This window comes from Penicillium cataractarum, assembly GCF_028827025.1.
Source record: "Penicillium cataractarum strain IBT 29864 chromosome Unknown utg000001l, whole genome shotgun sequence".
NCBI classification, from domain to species: domain Eukaryota; kingdom Fungi; phylum Ascomycota; class Eurotiomycetes; order Eurotiales; family Aspergillaceae; genus Penicillium; species Penicillium cataractarum.
Genome location: NW_026622737.1, coordinates 5,391,802 through 5,415,127, shown reverse-complemented (window position 1 = coordinate 5,415,127; position 23,326 = coordinate 5,391,802). Strand labels below are relative to the sequence as shown.

Genomic DNA, 23,326 nt, shown 5'->3' with positions numbered 1-23,326 from the left:
CATCGGACATCCCCCCGAGTACGCTGACGGGTCACCAGCTGAAGTTCACGATGCTTAGCGACCGGCTTAAATCTCCCATTGGATTTAGCCAAGGAGCCGCCAAGAAGACGCCAAAGGGCGACCCCGCATCTACGAATGGCGATGGGATAGAAGGAGATGTCGACATTAATCCACGTATCGTGGGGGGAGCAAAATAATGGCTTGAAAGTTTGCCAAACGACCAAAGACGGCCCGAGTGTCCAGAGCCCAGGTATAAAGATTCTTCCAAGTAGCCGAGTGAAACAAAGGGCCGCTCTTTCCATCCTTTCGGGGTGTATGAAAAGGCCGACATGCAGGCAACGATACTTAGGATCTACATTTCAAACACTCGGACGGACTGCCCGAACACAGGATGTACTATTATTGAACATGCGGCTGATAGCAAGGGGGAAGATCACTTCGGCGCGAGAAGATTAGATCCACTCGACAAGGTTCGACGTTTTATTGGTTACATTCAAATTCACCGCTGTCGAGATCAGGATATATGTGTGACAACTCGTCGGGCCTCCAAATGCGCCTTTGTACGAGCATGAATGGTAGTACTGGCGTTGGTGCACAGCCTGGTTAGCTTGGCTGACAGAACGAACAGAATAAGCAGAAACCTAGAACAAGCTTGAGCCTCATGTTTGTAGGACGTCGGAGTTAATAGAAGGAGTTTCAGTCTTGGACTTGAGGCATACCCACAGATGTTAGAGTCGTCATGATCCATATTAGGGTTAGTTAAATTCTCCCTGGGGAGCATGGAGAAGGACTGGAAGAAGCCAGCTCACGCAATATCAGATTCTATGTATTCTCAAATTTGTTCTTGCTACATGACTCAAGGAAATAACAGCTTGTGTTCATAACGTCGCTCATTATTCTCAACTCTCTGCGAAATTAGACACCAGTACGGAGTAGACATTCATGTATCAGAGTGTATTGCGCAAGCACCAGAAACCCCTTTGGGTCACCTCCAAGAACTTGTAAGTTTCGAATAGTCTTGCTTCTCACTCGAACCTCGATCGGGTAGCTCTAGGCTACCGATTCTGTGCTGCAGCGCTCCATAGTGCCTGGTCAGGATCGTTTTGCCTAATGCCAATGCAACGTGGACCTAGAAACAAATCCAGATTGTAGTCATCTTGATGCCCTTCTCAATTATTAACCAATACCTACTTCCATGGACACATGAAAGGTTATTACCTATGAGGAGTCTTCTCTCTGTTGCATATCCTCAAAGCTCCGGATTTTCGGTATTATTTTCATTGCGATCCGGAGGTAACTCGGACTCCGGTCCGGAGCTATCTAGTAGAGTGAGTACTAAAATTAAGCTTAATGAAAATAGTCGTAGAGAAATGAGAGTTCCGATGAGCATTTTTAGATTTTTATTGGCAAAGAGGATGAACTAGCATAGCACTGTCTCAGTTATAAACCGAGACATTTAATATTCAAGATCACTCGTCGACTCCATTGAGATTGCTGGAACCCCAAATTCCTAAAAACGGATAATAGGGAACGTGTGCTTTAATCCACAGATATCCAGCCCCAAGACATTCCAGGTAGGAGAGCTTCGTAACCAGCTAATTCTCAATTCTCCCGGAGGTCAAATGTTCCAATGTACCTTCAGTCCATTGGCCACTCTTCCAGATTTTGGCAAGTGTGACAAAAAGGACTGAAATACCCTTTCCATCACAGAAGCATCACTCATATCAAAAGAAGCCTTCCGTGCCCAGAACTTTGTATTAGGATGACCATCAATTGCAGCCATAAACTGACAGAACTGGCACTTGAGCGAGGGTGCATCATCCTCGAAAAGATAAATCACCTCATCCAAAGCTCGACGCCAGCGGTAGATAAAGTCCGGAGCCGTTTTGTGAGCGATGAAAGTGCAGTTGATCCAGTTGGCCCACACATGCTGTTTCGCTAATCCGTTAAACATGCCCTCGATGATGCGGTAGGCTTCCGAGCCTGTCTTGGCCAATCTAACATGGAACTGGAGATGAGATCCCAGAGTGACCAGGAAGAGAGGTAGTAGCTTTTGATCGATGGCTTTCCACGCGAAGAGTGAAGCATTAGGCTGGTGGACAGTTTTGTTGATGTGGTCGGCTATTTGATTCGTAGAGATAGATTCCAGAGAAACGATGTACTTGTCGGCGAGAGTCTCGCGCACGACATTATCATCAGGGACAGACAGCTTGTGCAAGACTGGTGGCTTGTTCGCGCCCGTTAGAGTAGGCCAGAAGCGATTGTCTCGTTGCTTAAGAGCACGGCGGAGGCGACTGTGCCATCGAGTGTAGTTGGTATGATCTTTGAGCTTCCCAACATCTTCAGGCAGGCTTTGCATCATCAACTCCATTTCAGAGGCCATCCCGGGCATGACGGTTGGAGGTGCCGGAGACTGGGCCGGGTCGCGCTTTTGAAGATAGGGCCGCAAACTAACACACGATGGCGCAAAGGCACGAAGCTGACGGTTTAAGGTAATATTACCTGCAGAGCCCGTGAGCACGAGATGTGATTAGGTTTTGGAAAGTGAAAGGAGTCGAGGGTGATATGTAGAGAGGTGCCGCAGTGAGAGAAAACAGGCAGCAAAATACGAGGTGGATGGTGACATGCGAGAGGTACCTTATCGAGACTGTACTGTACCTTGGCCATGTACCTGTTCTTTCTGGTCAACACTTATGTGAGACTGGGAGACAACCAAAAGAGCGCTGTTACTTTATGAATGATGTCGCTCCTCGAAGGGCAGAATATACACAAGGCATAGAATCTACATATGTCAAGAAAGCGCTTTGGTTATGTCTACTACTGCGAGAATACACTGTCTTCTACGGCTACCAAGTTTCGGTTAGATCCAAGCAACATGCTGGATGTTGCTTTGAAATTATTCTATGATATAGTCAGATACCTAGCAATATGGGACGTCATAATAAAAGGGTTTAGCCGTCGAGGCCAATAATTAGCCTCTTGGGCTGTTGTGTAGACTTTCATATCAGGACCGGGAATTTCCTTGGAATTTGCAATCGTTACGCTTAACTATTCTCGAACTACAACGAAGCTACCTATTCGCTGAACGCCGCAAATATGAAAGCCTTTAGTAAAAGTAAAGAGGAAATTTTAATTTTATATTCTTTTCCCGACACATTTGTACTCGTTTCTAGCTATTAGTTTCCCTTAATAATGGGATAACGGGGTATCGCATTAGTACCATCGTTTGATGTCATCCGGGGAATTCCTAATTGACGAGTACCCCGGCCAAAAAAAAGTCTTTGACCCACTTGTACTTTAGCGACATGCTCTCTGCCTAAGAAGTATACAAGACAGTCATGTGAGTGATTTTGTCGGGTGTGAGAGGATTCTGAAATCATGGTTTGTCATCAAGGCCCAATTGATTGCCTGTCAAATCTCCGCGGAGTTGGGTAGTAAGTTTCGGGTCGAGGATGGGCCCATATGATGGTGGTGATGTCAATGGTGGCCTACAAATCCCGAACAACCCGCCCAATCGTTCTCTTTAAATTTCCAATTCTCCTGCAACAGCTTGGTAGTCGCATCTTGACTCCTTTTCATTTTTGAGAAGTAAGATCTTGACGCAATGTCGATGGTCAGTATCCTTCGACGGGCAGTGCTCCCAACGCTGCGACGACAAGCTTTCGTACCCGCATTGCAGAGAAACCTCACAACGCAGCAAAAGGAGATTGTCAAATCTACTATTCCCGCCCTCCAGGAGCATGGCGTGACTATTACGACTTTATTCTACAAGCGCATGCTTGAAGCTCATCCCGAACTCCAAAACATCTTCAATACCGCCCACCAAGAAACTGGAGAGCAACCCGCTGCCTTGGCGCACGCCGTATGGGCATATGCGAGCAACATTGATCATCCGGAAGCATTGAGCGCTGCGGTATCTCGAATTGGCCACAAGCATGCCAGCCTAGGCGTGACAGCAGACCAGTACCCTATTGTAGGTGAGCACCTGTTGGCCGCCATCAAAGAGGTCTTAGGACCCGCAGCCAGCGAAGATATCCTGAGCGCTTGGGGTGCGGCCTATCAACAACTCGCCGATATCTTCATCAACTTTGAAGAGGGCCTTTACCAGCAAGGTTTGAAGACACCCGGTGGATGGAAAGGATGGCGCAAGTTCTTCATTTCCGACAAGAAAATCGAAAGCGACGAGATCATCTCCTTCCATCTAGTTCCTGTCGACAAGGACAAGCTTCCAACGTACAAGCCAGGTCAATTCGTTACAGTGCGATGCTATGTTCCCGAATTGGCCTCCTATCAACCCCGTCAATACAGTCTATCTGATTCACCGACCCCAGACCACTTCCGGATCTCAGTTAAGAGAGAATTCGCGACGGGACCTAAACCAGCCGGTCGCGTCTCGAACGTCCTCCATGAGTCGTTGCCAGTCGGCGCAGAGTTAGACGTCAGCATGCCATTCGGTGATTTTGTTCTCGATATTAATGCCACAACTCCGGCTGTGCTGATCAGCGGAGGCGTGGGGTTGACGCCGATGATGTCCATGCTGAAATTCATTATCGATCAACAAGGCCAAGCACGTAAAGTCGTTTTTATCCATGCTGCTCGGAACGGTCACGTTCACGCCATGAAAAAGGACCTTGCGCACATCGTTGCCCAAAACCCATCAGTTAGCCGGTCGGTGTTCTACGAGGAAGCAACTGCGCAGGACAAGAAAGGCGTGGACTATGACCACATCGGTCGTGTGGACATGGCGCAAATTAAAGATCAGGCCGTCTTAGCCGATGCGGATTACTACATCTGTGGACCCCAGCCATTTATGAAAGCACAGAGTCAGAGTTTGGAGAGCTTGGGCGTCTCGCCAGATCGAATCCACATGGAGGTATTCGGTTCTCCTTCGGGTTAATCATGGAAACAGTTCGGCTTGTAGAGTACGAATATACTCGAGTACAGCTTATCAGTTGGAATGTCACAAGTTAGCGCAGGTAGTCGAGTTTGTCATTATAATTTCCCAAAGAGCAGCTTATTCACAAAATAATAATATCTCAAATTCTTCCTATTAAGGCAATGAGGTAGGAGAGATAAGTTCTAGAAGTCTTTTGAGCGTACACTTCCGGCTCATGGCGGTAGAACTCGCTCAGTAAGTGGTATCCACGATGATTGTATCCCAGCTAGCAGCTCATCTGTTTCAACACTCATAAGGCTCTCCGACGGTCCGTGAAACATGACATCCATATCATCCAGTAAACTAGTAGGACTCCCCAGAAAATTCAGTGGATCGAACATGGGTTCCGTTGAGAGACACTGAAGGTATTCAGGCGTCAAAGCCGGGGCAGCTAATTCCTGCACAGCCGCACTGGTAACTGAACGGGCAGCTGGTACCTTATTTTGGCCAAGGTGGTCTCGCTTGGCTGGCCGGCGGAACGACAAGGTATTGTGAACCTGCTCAGCAAGGATTTCTGCTTGAGCAGCAGCTTCTCGCATATTCTGAGCTGCCTTTCTTGCAACAGGGAGATATTCGCCCATAATGTCGAAACATTTAATTGCGGTATGTATGCATTTTCGAGCTCCGGGGGTAGGTGGGCAGACGGGATTAGACAGAATGAACCCAAGAATACAAAGAGCTGCATCCCATTGATATTGGAAAATGGCGGACCAGCCTCGTAGTAGGTCTGTCTCGGTGAGGACTTGATGCAGAATGTTCGTCAGAGCTATTGCATGATTGAGACAGTTTATGCTGTGACAATCAGACAGAGGCGTAATTGATGAAGATCCAGGTGTAAACCGCAAAAAGGACCGAAAATTTGACAACTGAAGATGATGGTATAGAATTTCAAGCAGAATTTGCTGTCGCTGGAGCCAGATGGGACTGAATTGATTGAAATTAAGAGGAGTGCGCTCCGTAGAAAGCGATTCTCCGGAACCCTTCCGGGAGATTTTGAGGGACTCGGGAACATTGCATGCCCATTCGTACATAACGCGAGCATTCTGAGCGAGGAAGCCAGCTAACTCTTCGAGCGAGAATGGATCTTCATATATTGTATTCAAGGCCTTTCTTAAAAGCGTCTGCGCGCATTTGGTCTGGAATACACTTTGGACACCTCTCACGAGCGAGACTAGGCGAGCGGATTGTGTATGAAAGCTGAGCCAGGTGATATCTTCGTTGGGACTGGTCAACATTGATCCAGATAGTAGGCTTTCTTCTCGGCCGTCTCTCAGGGAAGTGAGATCAATCTCTCCACTGTCTATGAGTGGCGGCCGGCCCAGAATCATGCATATCTGGCTGTCCAGCGTGAAGAGGGTGGACCAAATTCGGCGATGCAGCTGCTTTTCTCTTGAGGAAAGCTCGTCCCTGGACTGTGCATGTATCCCTAACGTTTGAGCCGTCCTCGCCGCGAGGCCTAGATAGCTGTATGCTGAATTCAGAGATGAATCATTGCAAAGAAAAATAACGCAGTACAGTTGGCTTTGCAGTGTCAGAACTGATGGCCTCTCAAGTTCATTGAGAATGAGAGTTTGAGATCGACGGTGGAGTGCATGACCAGTCCTCAACGCAGCTTCGACATGAGACCCACTCATATTCCCTTGATCATCACTTGTTAGGAAACTGCTCCCATACTGCATGCAAACAGCCAGTAGGCTATCAACAAGCGCCGAAGAATTGCGCTTGGTTCCATCATCCGTGGCCGTCCATGTGGAGTCGTAGTACTCCCGAAACTCGTCTTCGATAATGACAGGGTATATGCAATGAAACGTTTGCCAAAGTAGGTCGATAAAGTATTCTTCTTGGGCACGAGTAAGCTCCTCGAACTCTTGATCGTTGCTGAAATTCCGGGTTGTCTTGCATGATTGGTCCTGATCCAGGTAATCTGGTAAGAGTAGGGTGCTAGCAGATTGGTTGAGTTGAGAGATCGATAAAAGGGTTGAATGCTCTGAAGCTGACTCTCTGATCTTTTTAGATAGGAACCTGCTCGTTCGATCTGCGAAGAATCGAGATGATAATGGGCCGTAGTAAATTGAACGGCCTTCATTCCCTTCTGAAAGCCAGATACCTTCCCATCTGGCTGCATTCAACGATGGCGCTTCATGAGAAGTGAGATGGTTGGGGGTAGTAGACTGAACAGAGACATTCGAGCGGGGCGGTGATGCGTACTTCGACAAGGCTTGGTCTTGCGTGTACTGGCTCACAAGTTTAAGCTGCTCCTGTAGCTCCGTAATCTGTAGCCGTAGTTGTTGAATCTCCCTAGTCAAACTGTCAGCTAATTCTTTTCATTGTACTGGCACTTTTCAATACCTGTTGGCTGTCGGCGACGACTGGTTCGACTCGGCTTGTCTGTTGTTCGTGCAATCGCCCCCACGTTTGGAGCAATTCTGACAAGGCTGCGCGTCGTCGCACTTGATTCGGTTCAAACGGCACCAGTCGCAGGCACGAGAGACCTGTCTTCTCTTCGAGCGCGGTTGACGAGGGCGGGATTCTGTGAGATCAGCAGAAAACGTAGAAAACATTTCCAGGTGTCGGCGATCGAGAGGGATAAAGGATGGAGAAAGAGGTTTCGCGATTGTTAGAGAATCTCCCAATTGACCGAATTCACCGGAGAGGGTTAATCCCGCAAATCGGGCTACGCTATGTCCTAACACCGATATGGACTATGGGCTCGACAAAATCAAATTAATCTATAAACTCCAAAATAAGTTATTGATCCGCAATCTGTGGCTCAACCAACAGCAGACTATTCACTGCGTCTACCACACTCTCCTTGAGGGGCCGGAACGGTACACCCAGGATCTCGCGAGCTCGTGTGTTATCAAAGCCATACACTCCATCAGCCGGGTAGTCTCCTGGGATAAGAGCATCGCCGGAAGGCAGTCGATCTTTGAACTGGGGAAACTCTTGGCCGATGATCTCTGCAATTTCCTTGTTGGAGAAATGGCTCGACACCGTGAAGAAACGTTTACCGCCAGCCTCGGGCTTTTCGATCGCAAGGACATGAGCCAGTGCTAGGTCGCGTACGTCAACATAGAGATAGTTGCCTGTCGGTGGACACCTATTCTTCGCTGCACCGGTGATGAGGTCTCGAATGCGTTCGTTGGAGGTGTTGAGGGCGCTTAGAGAGGCGAGGTTGTGTGCAATAGGGCCTAAGACAAGCGGTGGATTGATGACGGCAAGGTCGAATGAGGGATTCTCGTTCTGGACAAAGTCCCAAGCAGCTCGTTCCTTTCATTTGTCAGTTTGATAAAAAAAAATCTCCAGAGTATTTGGGCTTGACTCACAGCAAATGTCTTACTAGCCCGGTAAGCGTTGGCGGGGTTATCGTTGGCTTGAGCCTCAGTAATAGGGCACCAGTCAGCCTGTAAACTGATTAGCTTGTGTTGAAAAGAAAAACTTTGGTATTATTACCTCTGAGTACACCTTTCCCTTAGCCTTGGCGTAAACATTATTGATTGCTGCAAAGGAAGAAGTCACAACGACGCGCTTGACTGAGGGCGCATGCTTCTGCACAGATTTGAGGATCCCAGTCGTTCCAGTGATCGCTATTCGATACATTTTATTAGATTTATTTCTCAAAGTCTTGGTTTATATAGTGCTCACCTGGAATCAGCAATTCCTTCGCATCCTTGGCGTGGAAGTGATAAGGGCTAGCAGTATGAATGACAGCCTCGAACGGAGGCTCTGATATCACGGCATTGTCAAAAGCTAACGTCAAATATCAGCTTGAGCAACACAATTACCATGAGAAGAAATCCCTTACCGTCAGCTTTAGCTATATCCTCCACAATGGCACAGTCAAGTCGATCTTTTGATAGCTCTGGATGACCAGCGAGAATAGCTTGCGCCTTTTGTTGAGAGCGGACGGTGGTGACAACCGAGTGACCTCGTGCGAGAAGAGTCTCCAGGACATGGGTTGCAATGAAGCCACTGCCCCCTGTGGAATATTAGTCGCAGCTTCAAGTTTGGTGAATGCATAATAAGACTTGCCAGTAAGAAGGACTCGAGTCATTGTGAAGTCGATAAAATTGGTTAATGCCTTTTTCTTGAAAATTGGACTGGATGATAGAGATTGATGTTTCTTCTACCCCGAGAATAGTGGCAGACAAGACTCTTAAATAACTACAGCCCCGGAGGGTATCTCGAATTCGACTCGGCCATCAATGACGGCGTTAGGTTAAATCCGCATAACACAATATAACGTTAAATCAGTTAGGAGTTATTTCCCAAAAGATTGTCCAAATCGGTAGTTGAAAACTGACACTACATCGCGATTGCTCCTTTGGGAACTCCGAAGACTCCGATTACTCCTTCCAGCGAAAGTGGGGGCTATCCCAACTATCTAACGACTGATTAGTACTAGACGGTGTCGAAGCTTTCATCTAGGATATTCTTCTTTCATAAGTATATCTTTACAAAAATAAATTAATTCTAAGCAAACACGTAGGTAGTTCACATTCTTCATTTCAAGCCATGGTCCCAACTTTCCACAAGTAATCCCCACAAATCAAATCCGAATCAAATCCAGCGAACCCCTTCACCATGTAGCTGCAGAAGCCGCGCGGCGTGAGAAATCCAACGCTCCTTCATATTAGCATCTGCATACGCCGCTGACCTCCCAGTTTATCGGTCAGTCAATCCCGAGGTCATATGCCAAAGCTCATCGCTATCCGGCAATGCAAACTACAAGTCCACCAAAGACAAAAGATATCTCCCATACCGACATGATATACCCCGGTCGCTGTGATCATCTACCTCTTCCAGCTCTCCGGGATCATGAAGTTGAGCTCGCTAGCATACTCGGTACAAAGATTAGGCAAAAAGCTTTACTTCTGCAATGCCAACCCAGACAAATACTTCGGGTTTTCTCCATTTTCGAATTCGCAGAGAGTTGAGGGGTAGAAGAACATATTTCCTTGACGATAGTGGACAAGAGTCTGGGGCAGTTGAGAAGATAATTCGGGCAAGTTTGAAATCAGATCCAAATCTAGAGGATCCTGACTCTAGAGGAGGGAGAAGATGATCTGTAGCAAGATCCCTTGGTATGTTACAATCGTATTACTAGCACATTATTCATGAAATTAGATCAATTATGGGTTATCGTAAACTACACTACACTAATGGGAAAGACAAGCACACTGAGACAAAGACAATTGTCACTCGATTCCTGCGCAGGCCCTCACTTGGGAAGAACGATTCCCAATGAGATCCCTGGAGGCGCAGCATGATGACAAAGGACTAGATGAAGGAAAAAGGAAAAGATGTACACAACGCTGAAGGGGGACAGGGAGGAAGGACGATGCGGGGTAGGTCTGAGGACAAAGATAAGAGAGGAAAAGACAAGGAGTCATAAAGGAAAGGCATCATGGCAAAAGAGAGATATGTGTGGATGATATGTGCACGAGGGGGGAAGCGAATGAGGGGGTATGGGGTTTATGATTGATTCAAAGTTTTTAAGACTTCGAGGTCAAATAGTCCGCAGCCTGGCAGAAGTCAGTTACGACGTTCTTGAGCATTCAAATTAACCAGAGATCATCTCACCTTATCAAGGTTGTAGTCGAACTTCTCCAACGCTGCGAGCGAGTCGTCACGAGGGAAACCCATGCCTGTTAATCGCTGCAGAATCAGGTCATCTTCACCAGAATCGTTGTTGAGGGCCCAGCCGGGAGACTTGGAACTCTCGCCATTAGCAGTCTCCTCTGCGGCGGGCTTAGCACTTGCGAAAAGAGCATCCCAGTCGTGATCATCGGCCTTGGAATCACCTCCGTTTGGGGAGGTAGTGGACTGGGCAGTCGCAGCTTGCACATTGTTGTCAAAGGAGAAGAAATCAGCGGATGCACCCTGGGCGGCATCGGTGCTGGAAGAAGCACCGTGCTTGGCCTGGGACGGCGAATCGAACGAGAAGTCAAAGTCCGAGGTGTTCTTGTTATTATGGCCCTCATCATGCTCATCGTCCTCATCCTCATCATCGGCCTCCTTCGCGGGGGCAAGATTGAGTCCAGCGAAAGCGGCCTCAAAGTCAGGTCCGCCCGTCTTCGCACCACCAGCGATGACTGGAGCAGCAGCCTCAGATCCAAGGTCCCGCTGAGACTCGTTGGCAATCACTGGTGCGCCAGTGCTCGACTCAACGGAGTGAGGAGCATCCGGGGCAGCGGTGGGATCGGCACGCTCAGGCAGCAGACCGTTGAATTCCGGAGGCATGTGGCTGGCATCTCCAGCAGTCCTGGCTTCATACTGAGGAGGGCTGGCTTGCGCATCAGGGGGTGGCGGCTGAACCGATCCCGGGGCAGGGAAAGCAGCAAGTTGAGCAGCGTCGATGGAGTCGGCCTGCTTCTTGGAAGTCGTGGGAGAGACTGGGGTGAAGTTATCGTCGAACCCCAGAGGGCCCTCGTCATCCGAACTCTCATCGTCCTCCTCGTCATGGTGCAGCTCCTGGATAGGAGGGAACTCCGAGGAAGAGGCAGCGGCAGCAGCACCATTGGTCTTCTCGTCCGCCTGCTGCTTCATAGAAGCAAAGGCCTCATCAAAGTCATTCTGGTTCTGAGACTCCGACCGTTTGTGGGCCTTGCTTCCGAAAAGCTCGTCGAAAGACAGGTCCTTTGCCGGCTCCTGGTTTCCAGTGGAGGTAGGAGAAATCGCAGATGGGGGTTGCTCGACAGCAGCGGCTACCGCGGCCTCGGGGGCCGCCGGAACCTCATCGAATGGCGAACGAGAGGGTGTGCCATCAAACGCCGGAGTAGGAGCCTTGCTGTAGTCGCTTGATGCGGCCACGGATGGTGGACCACCCTGCTCACTAGCGTCCTGTGGGGTTGCAATACTCGAGGTATCAGGACCACCGAACCGGCTAGCAGGAGGCGAAACCATGGTGGACGAAGTCACCGACTGGGTATCACCGAAAGGAAGGAAGTTCGGGGTGAGCTGACGAGACTGGCTGGGTGGCGGGATCTCAGACGCAATGCCAGGGAACGCGCCAGGCACAGAGACAGCGGGAACTGGCGAAACAGACGGAGTTGGGACATTCGAAGTAACAGGCGACTTGGAGCTAGCCAGCGGTGACTCGGCACGGAATGAGGTGGGAGGAGGGCCAGCAGCAGAAGGAGCCGCGAATGACTGACCGAAGAGGTTATCAAAGGCCTTTTGCTGATCAGTAGCGCCATCGGGAGACAGTGCACGCTCACTTGAGCTGCCAGTCGCGGTCCGACGGAAGAATGGGTTCGTGTTCTGGCTAGCAGTAGAAACGGCAGGGCTAGCCACCTCTCCAGCAGAGCTAACGGGGGTGGCAGTCTCAGTGTACTGGGGAGTTTCCTGGGCAAGAGTATCGATTTCGCCCTGGATCTTATCACGCTCGCCCTCAACGGTAGCCAGCTGCTTCTTGTTGATTGCGACAAGGCCCTTCTGCTGACGAGCATCAGAGCGAGCCTTCTCCAGTGCTGGCTTCAGCTGAGCAACCTCTGCATTGGCCTGACGGATCTTCTCCTTCAGACTAGCATTTTCCTGTTGATCAGCAGCCAGGGCGGTCGAAACCTGGGTGTACTGGCTCTGCAGATCCTGACGGCCACCTTCGATCAGGGCATAGTCTTGCTGCAGCTTGGTGGTCTCGGCTTTGGAAACTCGGAGGCGCTCCTCCAAGGCTTTGAAGTTGGCCACCTCCTGTTCATACATAGCACGTGCCTGAGCAAGGCGCGCCTCAAAGTCACGCTTCTGCTGAGAAGTTTGGGAAATGCTCTGCTCAGCCGAAGTGCGCTTCTCTTGCACGGTGTGCATCTCCTTCGCCAGAGAACCAATCTGGTTAGAAAGATTGGCAAGATCACTGGTCTCCTGGGTGAGCTTCTTGGACTCCTCGGGGTCATTGTCTCCCAAAAGATCATCAGATGGTGGCGGAGGCGAGCGAATGACCGGGGTTCCTGCCGATGCACCCGTCACTTGGGGCTGCAAGCTCTGCCCGAAGGTCGAGGTTGGCATGAATGGCTTGAATGTGGTGGATGCAACGGGCGGAGTAGCCCGGGAGGCTGGAGAGCCTGGAGTGTGGAATGCAGCGTTAGAACCACCAGTAGACTGAGGGAATTGAGTCTGCGCGATTTGCGGTACGGGAGAATCGAGGCCGAACAAGTCATCCGCAGCGGATCGCGGAACGGGAGCTGGCGCGGGGGCCGGAACTGGTGCAGGTGCAACAGCAGGCAAAGGAGCCTGACGGCGCATGGTAGGCGGAATCAGGGCCGGAGGAAGAACTTGCGGGAGAGGCTCCTTTCCACTGCGCTGAAGTCTCACCAGGTACATGGCCACGGCGAACTCATCGCGGCTGAGCTGACCATCGGCATCAATATCAGCAAGATCCCAGATCTGCGCAAGGACTTCCTCGGGGAGTTGAGCCTTCATGAAGAATCCAACAGCCTGGTCGCCAGTAATCAGTCCGACCTTGGCGGTATCCACGGTCTCAAAGATACTATCGAAGTGCGCCTTTTCTTGGGGGCTGATCAGCCAGTCTCCAGTCGATTGCGCCGAGAGCGGACCACTGAATGCCGGTTGACCAGTGTGAGTAGGGCTCATGGGAGTACTGGTGCGCTGAGGTCCAGTGAACTGCTTGGGAATGGATGGGACGGGGGGCACGCCTGCGCGAGCACCGAAAGAGCCCCGGCCGGATCCGCGGCGAGCTGCGGCCTCATAGAGACCAGGGGGCAATGTTTGCGGGATGCCACGGAGAGCGCCAGACTTGAAGGATGTGAGGAGGTGCATGGCAATGATGAAATCGGTGCCATCGAGAGCTCCACGCTGCTTTGTGTCTGCAAGGTTCCATATCCGACCCAGGACCTCATTGGGTAGGCGCGCACGTTCGAATATTTGCTTCGCAATTTCACCTATCATTTCAAGTCATTAGCATTGCAAATAATATGCACGGGCTAGCAACTGCAGAGGTGCTTTCATACCAGAGATTACGCCATTCGAGGTATCTGACTTCTCGAACAGCGAGAGGAACTTGTGGGCATCTTCGGGCTGCAACGGCGGTACTCGAATAGGAGGACCGGCACCTGGCGGGGGACTTGCGGCGCCAGACTCGGGGGGAGCAGGTGTGTTGTCGACAACAATGCCGTCAAATCGTGGCAGGGGGCCAGCTACAGCAGGAACAGTTAGCATTGAGATCCAGCCAACCCTATCTCTTGCGATAAAAGCACGGCTCGTGCTTTTCTCAGGAACACTCACGTTGTAAAGCCAATTCATCGGATGGCGTGCGCCCAGCCTGTGCATGACCAATCAATCGAAGCACGATCCCAAACCCAGAAGGAGTCAAAAGACCCCTGTTCTCTTTATCCGCAAGCTGCCAGATCTAGAAGGCACGATGGACACGTTAGTCGTCTCACACCCGGATTATCGTTGATTCCGAAGTATACGCACCTCTCCAAGGGTACCGGAGGGGAGATGTGTCTTTTCAAAGAACGGCACGGCGATCTCGCCGGTGATGACGCCAAGGTTGGTAGTATCCGCGGCCTGGAAGAGCTGGTAGAACACGCGCTTTTCCTCCGCGGTCAGATTCAAGTTCGGGTGTCGTTGTGCTATTTGATACGTGATTGTCAGTCTCCGTCGATTCCGTGGCTAAGGTGTGGATTGTTCAAAGGGCGACAGACGCGCGACGAGGGGGGTAGAGCGGATAGGCAGCGGAGCTCTCGGCGGCCCTCCTGAGCTGCGCCAGAGCTACCAGAAGGCCATTGCTAGCTCCCCGTGTATGTAGAAGTAAAGAGCGACTTACGAGTGTCAGCCATGGCTGTGTGTTGAGAGGCGCGAATGCCCTCTTAGGTCAAGATAGGATCCGAATCGTTGGTAGCCTGGGCTGGGGGGAAGAAGGTGGAGAGGTACGGAGAAGCCGTAAGTTTAGCCGGAAGAGGCCACGAGCATGGATTGGACCAAGCGCAGCTTCGAGAATGCAGGAATCGCAGCCGAGAGAGGACAAGCGACGGGCTGCAGAAAAGAAGGACAACTTTCGAGGGGGTTTAGTTAGAATGATGTTCGGGGGGTGATTACTGAGTGGCTGGAGGGAGTCGATGTCGTAAAGGTACCCCCAAGGCGGTCAGTCGGTTGAGTACCCGACCAGTTCAGGGTCACCTCATTTATTAGCGCCAGCGACTAATAAGATTATTGTGGGTATGATTATGCTAATAATAATAAGACGGTTGAGGCCAGGATTGAATACTGAATTGACTAATAAAGAAAGGGGGGCCCGTTCATGCGACTGAATCTGGGCTATGCATGATAGCTATGGGATCTGGGATTCGAGGATTACATGGACCGCCCGAAGGAGATCGCAGTAGATATGGCTAAGTCCATGGACTTGAGGATATTAACACAACCAGGCCAAGACTAAACAGCAGACAACCGGAAATTTTCATGGCTCAACGGACAGGGGGCAACCATGCTCTGAGGGGCAAGGGGGCTCACTTTTGTAGTTACACGCACCATAGATAAAAAAGGAGAGACAGGGGAAAAGAAAAAGAGAGAGAGAGAATAAGATAGGAACGAGTGGAAAAACTTATCGCTGCTTCAGGGATATTAAAGATATATCGAACAACAAAACCAGTAAACATCGTCGGACAGAGACCTATGTTCCTCTATTTGCAAGGAGTCCGATAGATGTAGGCAGGCTAACAAAACTGAGCTGTAAAGGTCGGAGTTTGTCTCCCAAACAAACAGCAGAAATCAAACCCCATCCTCCACAAACAATCACGTAGCATACCCAATCTAGTACTCGGGCTCCAGCTCCTCCTCCTCCAGGGAGTCGCTGGCAACCTCCTCGTAATCGCGCTCCAGAGCAGCGAGATCCTCACGAGCCTCGGAGAACTCACCCTCCTCCATACCCTCACCAACGTACCAGTGGACGAAGGCACGCTTGGAGTACATGAGGTCGAACTTGTGGTCGAGAGCAGACCAGGCCTCGGCGATGGCAGTGGTGTTGGACAGCATGCAGCTAAAAAAAAAAGGGTTATTGAATTAGCAAAAAGTCCCAACATATCATATGGAGACATATCTGGGATAACTTACACAGCGCGGCTGAGGTTGGCAAGGTCGCCGTTGGGGACCTGCTGGGGAGGCTGGTAGCAGATACCGAGCTTGAAGCCAGTAGGGCACCAGTCGACGAACTGGATGGTACGCTTGGTCTTGAGGGTAGCCACGGCACCGTGGGCATCCTTGGGGACGACGTCACCACGGTACAGCAGGCAGGTAGCCATGTACTTGCCGTTGCGGGGGTCACACTTGACCATCTGGTTGTTGGGCTCGAAGCAGTTGGAGGTGATCTCAGTGACCGAGTGGGCCTCGTGGGAGGCCTTGTCGGCAGAGATGACGGGCGAGTAAGCGACCAGAGGGAAGTGAATACGGGGGTAGGGGACCAGGTTGGTCTGGAACTCGTTCAGGTCGACGTTCAGGGAGCCGTCGAAGCGGAGCGAGGCAGTGATGGAGGAGACGACCTGAGCGATCAGGCGGTTCAGGTTCTCGTAGCTGGGGCGCTCAATACCGAGGTTGCGGCGGCAGATGTCGTAGATGGCCTCGTTGTCGACCATGAAGGAGCAGTCGGAGTGCTCCAGGGTGGTGTGAGTGGTGAGGATGGAGTTGTAGGGCTCAACGACGGAGGTGGCGTTCTGGGGAGCAGGGTAGACACAGAACTCCAGCTTAGACTTCTTGCCGTAGTCGACGGACAGACGCTCCATCAGGAGAGCACCGAAACCGGAACCGGTACCACCACCGAAGGAGTGGAAGACGAGGAAGCCCTGGAGACCGGCACAGGAGTCGGCCACACGGCGGACCTTGTCGAGAACCTGATCAATCATCTCCTTGCCAACGGTGTAGTGACCACGGGCGTAGTTGTTGGAAGCATCCTCCTTGCCAGTGATCATCTGCTCGGGGTGGAAGAGCGAGCGGTAGGTACCAGTGCGGACCTCATCGACGACATTGGGCTCGAGATCGCAGTAGATAGTGCGAGGAACGTAGCGGCCAGAGCCTGTCAAAGTGGAGACACGAAGAATGTTAGAAGAACCATGCCAGAAGGTTTTGGGCAATTCGAAAGGCGGGGGGGAGGGGAAGGGGGAATGAGGGGGCGTTGATGGCTGGCCATACACCCACCCCCCATCTGGGCCCAAGACCCCTAAAAAATCGAAACCATGTTGAATTTCACGTACCAGTCTCCGAGAAGAAAGTGCTGAAGCCGTGGTCGGGGTCGGCCTTCTTGCGCTCATCGGTGAGGTGACCATCGGGCTATCAAAAGCGTTAGTCGCGGGTACTCGCTTCCCGGTAAAGGGAAAAGGGGGTCACGCTGCCCGAGTTGAGATTGGGCGCCACGACGAGATTAGAATCTCCAACGTACCTGGATACCGTGCTCCAGACAGTACAGCTAAACGATTGACAAGTTAGTGTTTCCGTATCTTCTTCGCTGGTATGATGATAGATGATGTTTTTTTTCCCTACCTCCCAGCAGGAGTTGGCAATCTGGCAACCGGCCTGGCCGACTGTAGTCACAAACACACGTTAGCGCGTCCGAGATTCCATCAAGAAAAGAATCGAATTCGATGACGAGGGGCATCGTCAAGATCGCACGTACCGTTCAAGCTGATAATCTCTCTCATTGTGTTGGGTGGGTGGTTTGGAAGGTGTGAAAATTAAGGAGGGGTGAAGGCAGGACCCAATAACAAACACGGGACCTGGGCACGATTCAGGGGGTTAGTTTGCTTCGGCTGGGGGGATCGACCAAGTTTTGACACGGAAGGGGGGGGGGTTTTTTCTGGATAGGAGAATTGCACGGAAGGGGTGAATAGAGAGGGGGGAGGAGGAGATACACACCAAGAATGGGAGGAATGGAATCTCTTCTCGAGTCGAAGAAGAAGAGCAGAAATGTTGTGGAGGAGGGCGTCTGTGCTGCCGCAGGGGGGAGTTCGTTGTTGATCCGTTCGTTGGGTCGCGTCGGGCGTTCTGATTGGCTGACGGGACGGCGACTTGGCCGCGGGTCACCGCCTTTTGGTGGTCTGGTGGCAGTCAGGTGACTAGAACAACAACAAACCTGAGGGGTTTGGACATGTGACTTGGGTATGATGGTGAACAATTCTTAAAGTATAGAATATTAACGAGCCTATCTATACAAGAAATATCTAAATTCAAGTTACAATGGCCTAATAACTACGCAGACAAGAACGTTGCTGGTCAATCCTTGTACATCCTCTCCGAATCTAGCAACCCGAATCCCTCACCGCCAAGTTGCTGATAAACCAACTGGATCTATCAACCCGAAATATATCTCCACCATCCACACCTTAACCTATTCAGCACGGATACATTAAATCAACCTGTCACCAGTCCAACATGACACAAAAATAACATCACCACATCAATTGAATCCATGCCACCCCCAACGTAAGAAAAAAAAAAATATACCTATATCCCTTTTCCAACCAGCGAGCAACCCCAATATCAAAAAAGCAAGCATGCACCATCCCATCATCACCCTGCTGGGCATACTCCTCCCCCTCTTCACAAGCCTCGTCCACGCCAACGTGGAGAAGACCATCTTCCTGGGCCCACCAGCTACAACGATCCCATCGGAAGCACCAGAACTGGATGATCTCGGTCTGGATCGACTCTCGCCTCAAAATGGGGTTGTACGCACCCAATTGAATGCGTCATTTCCCACGGCCGAGGCTCCCGAAGGAACGGACTCGTGGTTCTTCCTAGAGAATCTCACACCGGGCCAGCGATATGAAGTTCGCATTTGTTGGTTAGCGACGGTATGTCCTTCCGTCCTTCCTTCATCCAGTTCCCCATTGGATAATCAAACATACATTCAATATTCATACCCCACGATTCCTATTTCAACTAAATCCAAATCTAACAAAACACAGCAACCAACATCCTTCACACTATCAACACACCCCCTCCCCTCAATAACCGAAGACTCAACCCTCCTCACCTCCCTCAGCAAATTCTCCGCATCCCGCCTCTCAAATCCAGATACTAACCTACAAGTAAACTCCCTCCTCCGCGGCAGCGACACCAAAGCCGCCAACGACCCCGCACCAACCACCGACTCAGTACTCTTCCTACGAGTCCGCGCTGCTGCGGACTACTTCTCGAACGACGAGTCGTTGATGCGCGATGTCCCCTCCGTCGCGGTCGACGTGATCCTCGATCCGTTCTTGTGGAATGTGTTTCCGCGGTCGTTGGTGCCGACGGCCGGGTGGATTGTTGTTGTTGCCATTGTGGCGGGGGTTGTTGCGCGGTGGGTGGTTGGTGAGTTGGGGAGGGTTATTGAGGATGCGAGGGTTGAGAGGGATGAGGGGGAGGCGAAGAAGGAGCAGTAGCTTTTGTATTTTATCTCTGTATGATTAGAGAGGCGTTTGAGTGCTCGATTCTATGTACATTTAACAAGTGGACTTGAGTCTTTTGAAGGAATTTCGATATTTGCCTACTTGGATCTACTACTGTATCTTGTACTATGCAGATCCTGTATTATTCACAGATCGATATGTATACGAATTCAAATAAAACATAGACATTAAAAAACACTAATTAAGCCAATGGGAGATACATGCGGTGGGCAGATACAGGAGGGGGAATAATATGTCCAAGCAATGTGCAATGTGCAATGATAAACCAGCAGGGAGGCGCACAAAACACGGCAAGAATCCACTGAACAAAACGGTGCGATATTCAAATCCAACGCTGACAATGCCAAGTTCAATCTTCTCTCCTCCTTTTCCGATTCTTGCCTTCCTTGCAATCCCTGCCCTTCTCTACTCTATGATGAGCATATCCTCAACATCTTCCATGATGGAATCCCTATAACAACCACCCAAGACCCAACCAGAATAGCACCAATTCGTAAATTGCCATGAGATCGTAACTTCTTGGGGAACACCCATCTGAATCATTCTAACGAGATGCACAGCGAATTTAATCCTCGAAGAAATTCAGCACGGCACGGATACCCTTGGAACCGAGACCGTGAGCTGGGTAGGAGATATACAGCGGTTCCTCGGTGGCACCCAGCTTGGCACGGAACTCGCTCTTCCGCACGAGATGGAATTGCTTGGCCAGAGCCTCGTAGGTGTGCTCCAGCATCTTGATCTTGGTGCCGTGCAGATTGTGGCCGGGAATGAGTTTGCTGGTAGCACCGGCACCGAAGGTCAGACCACTGACACCGCCCTTGGAAGCAGTCTGGATGGCCTGTGTAACGATATACTCGATGACACCGTTGGGTGAGTTGGGGAAGTCCAAGCTGTACTTGACCTGCATGCCGTGGGCAGGGGAGAGCATCGCCAGCGCGACAAAGGCACAGATGGTGCCCTCCTTGTCCATGGCGTAGAAATACCAGCGGTGCTCGGCGTCGATCCACGGACGGATCTCGGACAGATGAACTTGTGTACCCTTGCGGTTGGCAAGCCATTGGGCAACGCGTTCATCGATCTTCTTGCGGATTTCCTCGGGAGGCAGCTCACCCTGGCTGAAAGAGACAACCTTGATGCCCTCGCTCTCGGCACGGCGCAGTTTGCGGGCAATCTCACCGTCAGAGGCGGCTTGGTTGCGCGACGGCTCAACACGCTCTTCGGCAATGCAGGACAAGCTGCGCCAGCCCAGGCGCTCGCCTAGAATAGTCTCGACCTCGGGAGAGCAGAGAATCCAGACAGGCTTGAACTTGGTCTCCCGACGCAGCCACTGCAGGAACTGTGTGATGGTACGAGAGTACTGGGAAGGATCACACGCGGGGTTACCGGGGATGATGACATAGTTGCTGGTGCTGGGCACGTAAGCCACGGCAGCACCGGTGGCCATGTCACGCCAGATCTTGAATCGGTCATCGAACCAGGAAGTGGAGGTGGCGTCACCGTAGTTGGCAACCAACTTCTCCAGCGGCTGCAGCTCGCTGGCATCAGCAGCCAACTGGGAGCGTTCGTGCCAAGGAGGCTCGATAGTGGAAGCCTCGGGGTGGCGAAGCTGCTGGACCGGAGGTTTGGCGGGCAAACTCTTAGGGTCGCGGTGGAAGAGCGAGGTGAGACGAATGTTGCCCACTTGAAGCAAGAGCATCAGCAGACGTTCGAGGCCAACACCGGCACCAGCATGGGGTGGGGCACCCCAGCGGAACGCCTCGAGATACTCCTCCATATCTTCGGGGTTGATGCCAGACTTGCGCATGTTCTCCTCGAGCATGTGCGGCTCGTGAATACGCTGGCCACCAGAGACAATCTCCTGGCCACGAATGAACATGTCGAACGAGTTGGTGAATTTGTCATCCTCGGGATCCGGCATGGTGTAGAAGGGACGGGCACCGCGGGGGAACTTGTCAAGGACGTAGTAGTCGGTGCCGTACTTTTCCTTGACCAGTTGGCCCAAACGGATTTCATCGCGAGTAGCCAAATCCTCATCCACTGGAAGAAGGTTGCCATCCTCGCTTCGCCAACCCGAGTCGTTCAGCATTTGGATTCCATCAGTGAAGCGAATGATAGGTGTCTTCTCCAACCACACGACGTCTTCTGATGGGAACTGGTGCTTGACCACATCAATCTCTCGGCGATACTTGGTGTAGACACCACTCAAGATGTTCTTGATAGTAGCATCCAGAGTCTCGAGCATCTCATGGTAGTGCTCCTCAATGGCCATTTCGATATCCAGACCAGTGTATTCGGTCAAGTGACGATGGGTATTAGAATTCTCGGCGCGGAAGACGGCACCAATCTCATACACACGACCAAAGTCGGCGGCAATAGCCATCTGCTTGGCCAGCTGGGGAGACTGAGCTAGGAAGGCAGGACGACCAAAGTAATTGACCTGGAAGACACTGGCACCAGACTCGGTGGCAGCACCCTGCAGCTTGGGAGTGTGGATCTCAATGAACCCTCGTTCATCGAGGGCGCTACGGAAAAGATTGCAGGTTGCTGACTGCAGCCGGAAGATGGATTGAGAGGTGGCCGTCCGAAGGTCGAGCAAGCGATTGCTGAGACGAGTGCGATCGGGGATATGGCTGCGACGACCTTCAGCCTTGTCCTCCTCGTTGGTGCGGATCTCAGCCTCGTAGACACTGAAAGGCACGGGCTCCTCGCGCTTGACGAGCAGATGCACGGAGTCGATAGCCAGCTCGACGTCGTGGATACTGCAGCCCAGAACTGGCACGTCGGGTTTTTGAATCTTGCCGCGGACACGCAAGAAGGAGCCCACGCGGAGATGCTCAGCCCATGAGATCATGGCGATGGAGGAGACGCCGGGGCGCTCATGCAGCACACCTTGGAAGGTAGACAGCTGCTGACGGAACACGAGGAAGACCAGCTTCGCACTCATGCGACGCACAACGTGCAAGCGTGCCGTGAAGTAAACCTCCTGTCCCTCCATATCCGGAGTGATTGCATCAAGAGAGATCCGCTCCTCGCGTGGGCGGCTCTGCGACTGCATTAGAGGCAGGTCACCATAACGGGCCTTCATCTCTGGCGTCTCGTCGGCAGCTGCCTTGGCGAGCTCCTCCTCCTTCCGTCGGTGGTCAGACTCGGAGAATTGCTCTTCACTGAGGCGAGAGCGTTCATTGCGGCGTTGCTGGCGCACGAGTCGTTTCTGCTGGTTCTTACTGAGATTGCCCGTGGAGGATGAATCATCCGAGAAATCCTCAGAGGATGAGACGTAGTCCTTCTCACGGAAGAAGTTGCCTAGGATACTGCGACGAGGGGAAGCGGTGGGGGAATGGGAGGGGTGATTATCGCGCGATGTCGAGATGCGCGGTAGAGAGAGCGAGCGAACGTGGGAGCCCGACGAGTCATCGTCATTGACATGGCCCCGAATGGCCTTGGAGAGGGCCCGTTTAATCGACATGGTCGGCAATTGCCTCTGTTCTTAAAGCATGAGACAAGTGGAGAGGTAAAAGGGGGATCGGAGGAGGGGAAAGTGGAAGATAAGAAAAATAAGCAAGGCAGGGGGGAGGAGGGGCTTTAGCTTGTTAAGCGGGCTCGGAGCTTCGGGATGATCTGAACAGGCCTGAGAGCGCCTCTTTGAATCGCGGATGGAGCCGAGCCAGTGGGGGAGGGGGGGGAATAAGGAAGGGCTGCAAGCGGCGATCCTTCTTTGCTGGAGAGGAGGGGCAACTAACCGTAACAAGGCCCCAAGTCTGGAGTGTCGGGGAGAATTCCAATGACTCCTGGTGGTTGGTGTGAACAGAGAGAAAAGAACGAAGCCAATGGGTTCGGAGAGGGTCGGAGAGAGTTAATGAAGCTTTAGAAAAACCGCCAAAGTCAGCGCTAATCAAGAATGCGAAACCTCGACTTCTTTGGTGGCCGATGGTCCCAAAGGGTCGAGTTATGACATCATGGCGGGCACTGGGTATTCCCAGATTCCAAGGAG

The 23,326-nt window shown here is 51.5% G+C and overlaps 7 protein-coding genes across 7 annotated transcripts; 2 read left to right on the top strand and 5 right to left on the bottom strand.

The window, feature by feature from the left end:
• Positions 1–1,618: 1,618 nt before the first annotated feature.
• Positions 1,619–2,392, bottom strand: N7496_001922 (uncharacterized protein; the record flags this gene model as incomplete). The annotated part of the gene is made up of 1 exon (XM_056694853.1): positions 1,619–2,392. The coding sequence occupies one exon, from the start codon at positions 2,390–2,392 to the stop codon at positions 1,619–1,621; it is 774 nt and encodes a 257-aa protein (XP_056561582.1).
• Positions 2,393–3,604: 1,212 nt separating this feature from the next.
• Positions 3,605–4,897, top strand: N7496_001921 (NO-inducible flavohemoprotein; the record flags this gene model as incomplete). The annotated part of the gene is made up of 1 exon (XM_056694852.1): positions 3,605–4,897. The coding sequence occupies one exon, from the start codon at positions 3,605–3,607 to the stop codon at positions 4,895–4,897; it is 1,293 nt and encodes a 430-aa protein (XP_056561581.1).
• Positions 4,898–5,109: 212 nt separating this feature from the next.
• On the bottom strand, positions 5,110–9,522 carry N7496_001920 (C6 transcription factor; the record flags this gene model as incomplete). Its single annotated transcript, XM_056694851.1, has 8 exons — positions 5,110–7,234; positions 7,286–7,466; positions 7,744–8,206; positions 8,263–8,340; positions 8,390–8,523; positions 8,582–8,686; positions 8,742–8,915; positions 9,483–9,522. 8 exons carry the CDS (start codon positions 9,520–9,522, stop codon positions 5,110–5,112), a joined length of 3,300 nt encoding a protein of 1,099 aa, XP_056561580.1.
• A 909-nt stretch (positions 9,523–10,431) lies between these two features.
• Positions 10,432–14,733, bottom strand: N7496_001919 (EF hand domain protein; the record flags this gene model as incomplete). Its single annotated transcript, XM_056694850.1, has 6 exons — positions 10,432–10,461; positions 10,520–13,833; positions 13,903–14,088; positions 14,177–14,300; positions 14,369–14,526; positions 14,721–14,733. The coding sequence occupies 6 exons, from the start codon at positions 14,731–14,733 to the stop codon at positions 10,432–10,434; spliced, it is 3,825 nt and encodes a 1,274-aa protein (XP_056561579.1).
• Positions 14,734–15,706: 973 nt separating this feature from the next.
• Positions 15,707–17,583, bottom strand: N7496_001918 (tubulin alpha chain; the record flags this gene model as incomplete). Its single annotated transcript, XM_056694849.1, has 6 exons — positions 15,707–15,932; positions 16,007–16,961; positions 17,140–17,215; positions 17,325–17,351; positions 17,426–17,466; positions 17,559–17,583. The coding sequence occupies 6 exons, from the start codon at positions 17,581–17,583 to the stop codon at positions 15,707–15,709; spliced, it is 1,350 nt and encodes a 449-aa protein (XP_056561578.1).
• Positions 17,584–18,435: 852 nt separating this feature from the next.
• On the top strand, positions 18,436–19,308 carry N7496_001917 (uncharacterized protein; the record flags this gene model as incomplete). The annotated part of the gene is made up of 2 exons (XM_056694848.1): positions 18,436–18,735; positions 18,850–19,308. The coding sequence occupies 2 exons, from the start codon at positions 18,436–18,438 to the stop codon at positions 19,306–19,308; spliced, it is 759 nt and encodes a 252-aa protein (XP_056561577.1).
• A 592-nt stretch (positions 19,309–19,900) lies between these two features.
• erdS (aspartyl-tRNA synthetase, cytoplasmic) lies at positions 19,901–22,801 on the bottom strand (the record flags this gene model as incomplete). The annotated part of the gene is made up of 1 exon (XM_056694847.1): positions 19,901–22,801. The coding sequence occupies one exon, from the start codon at positions 22,799–22,801 to the stop codon at positions 19,901–19,903; it is 2,901 nt and encodes a 966-aa protein (XP_056561576.1).
• Between the last annotated feature and the right edge of the window lie 525 nt (positions 22,802–23,326).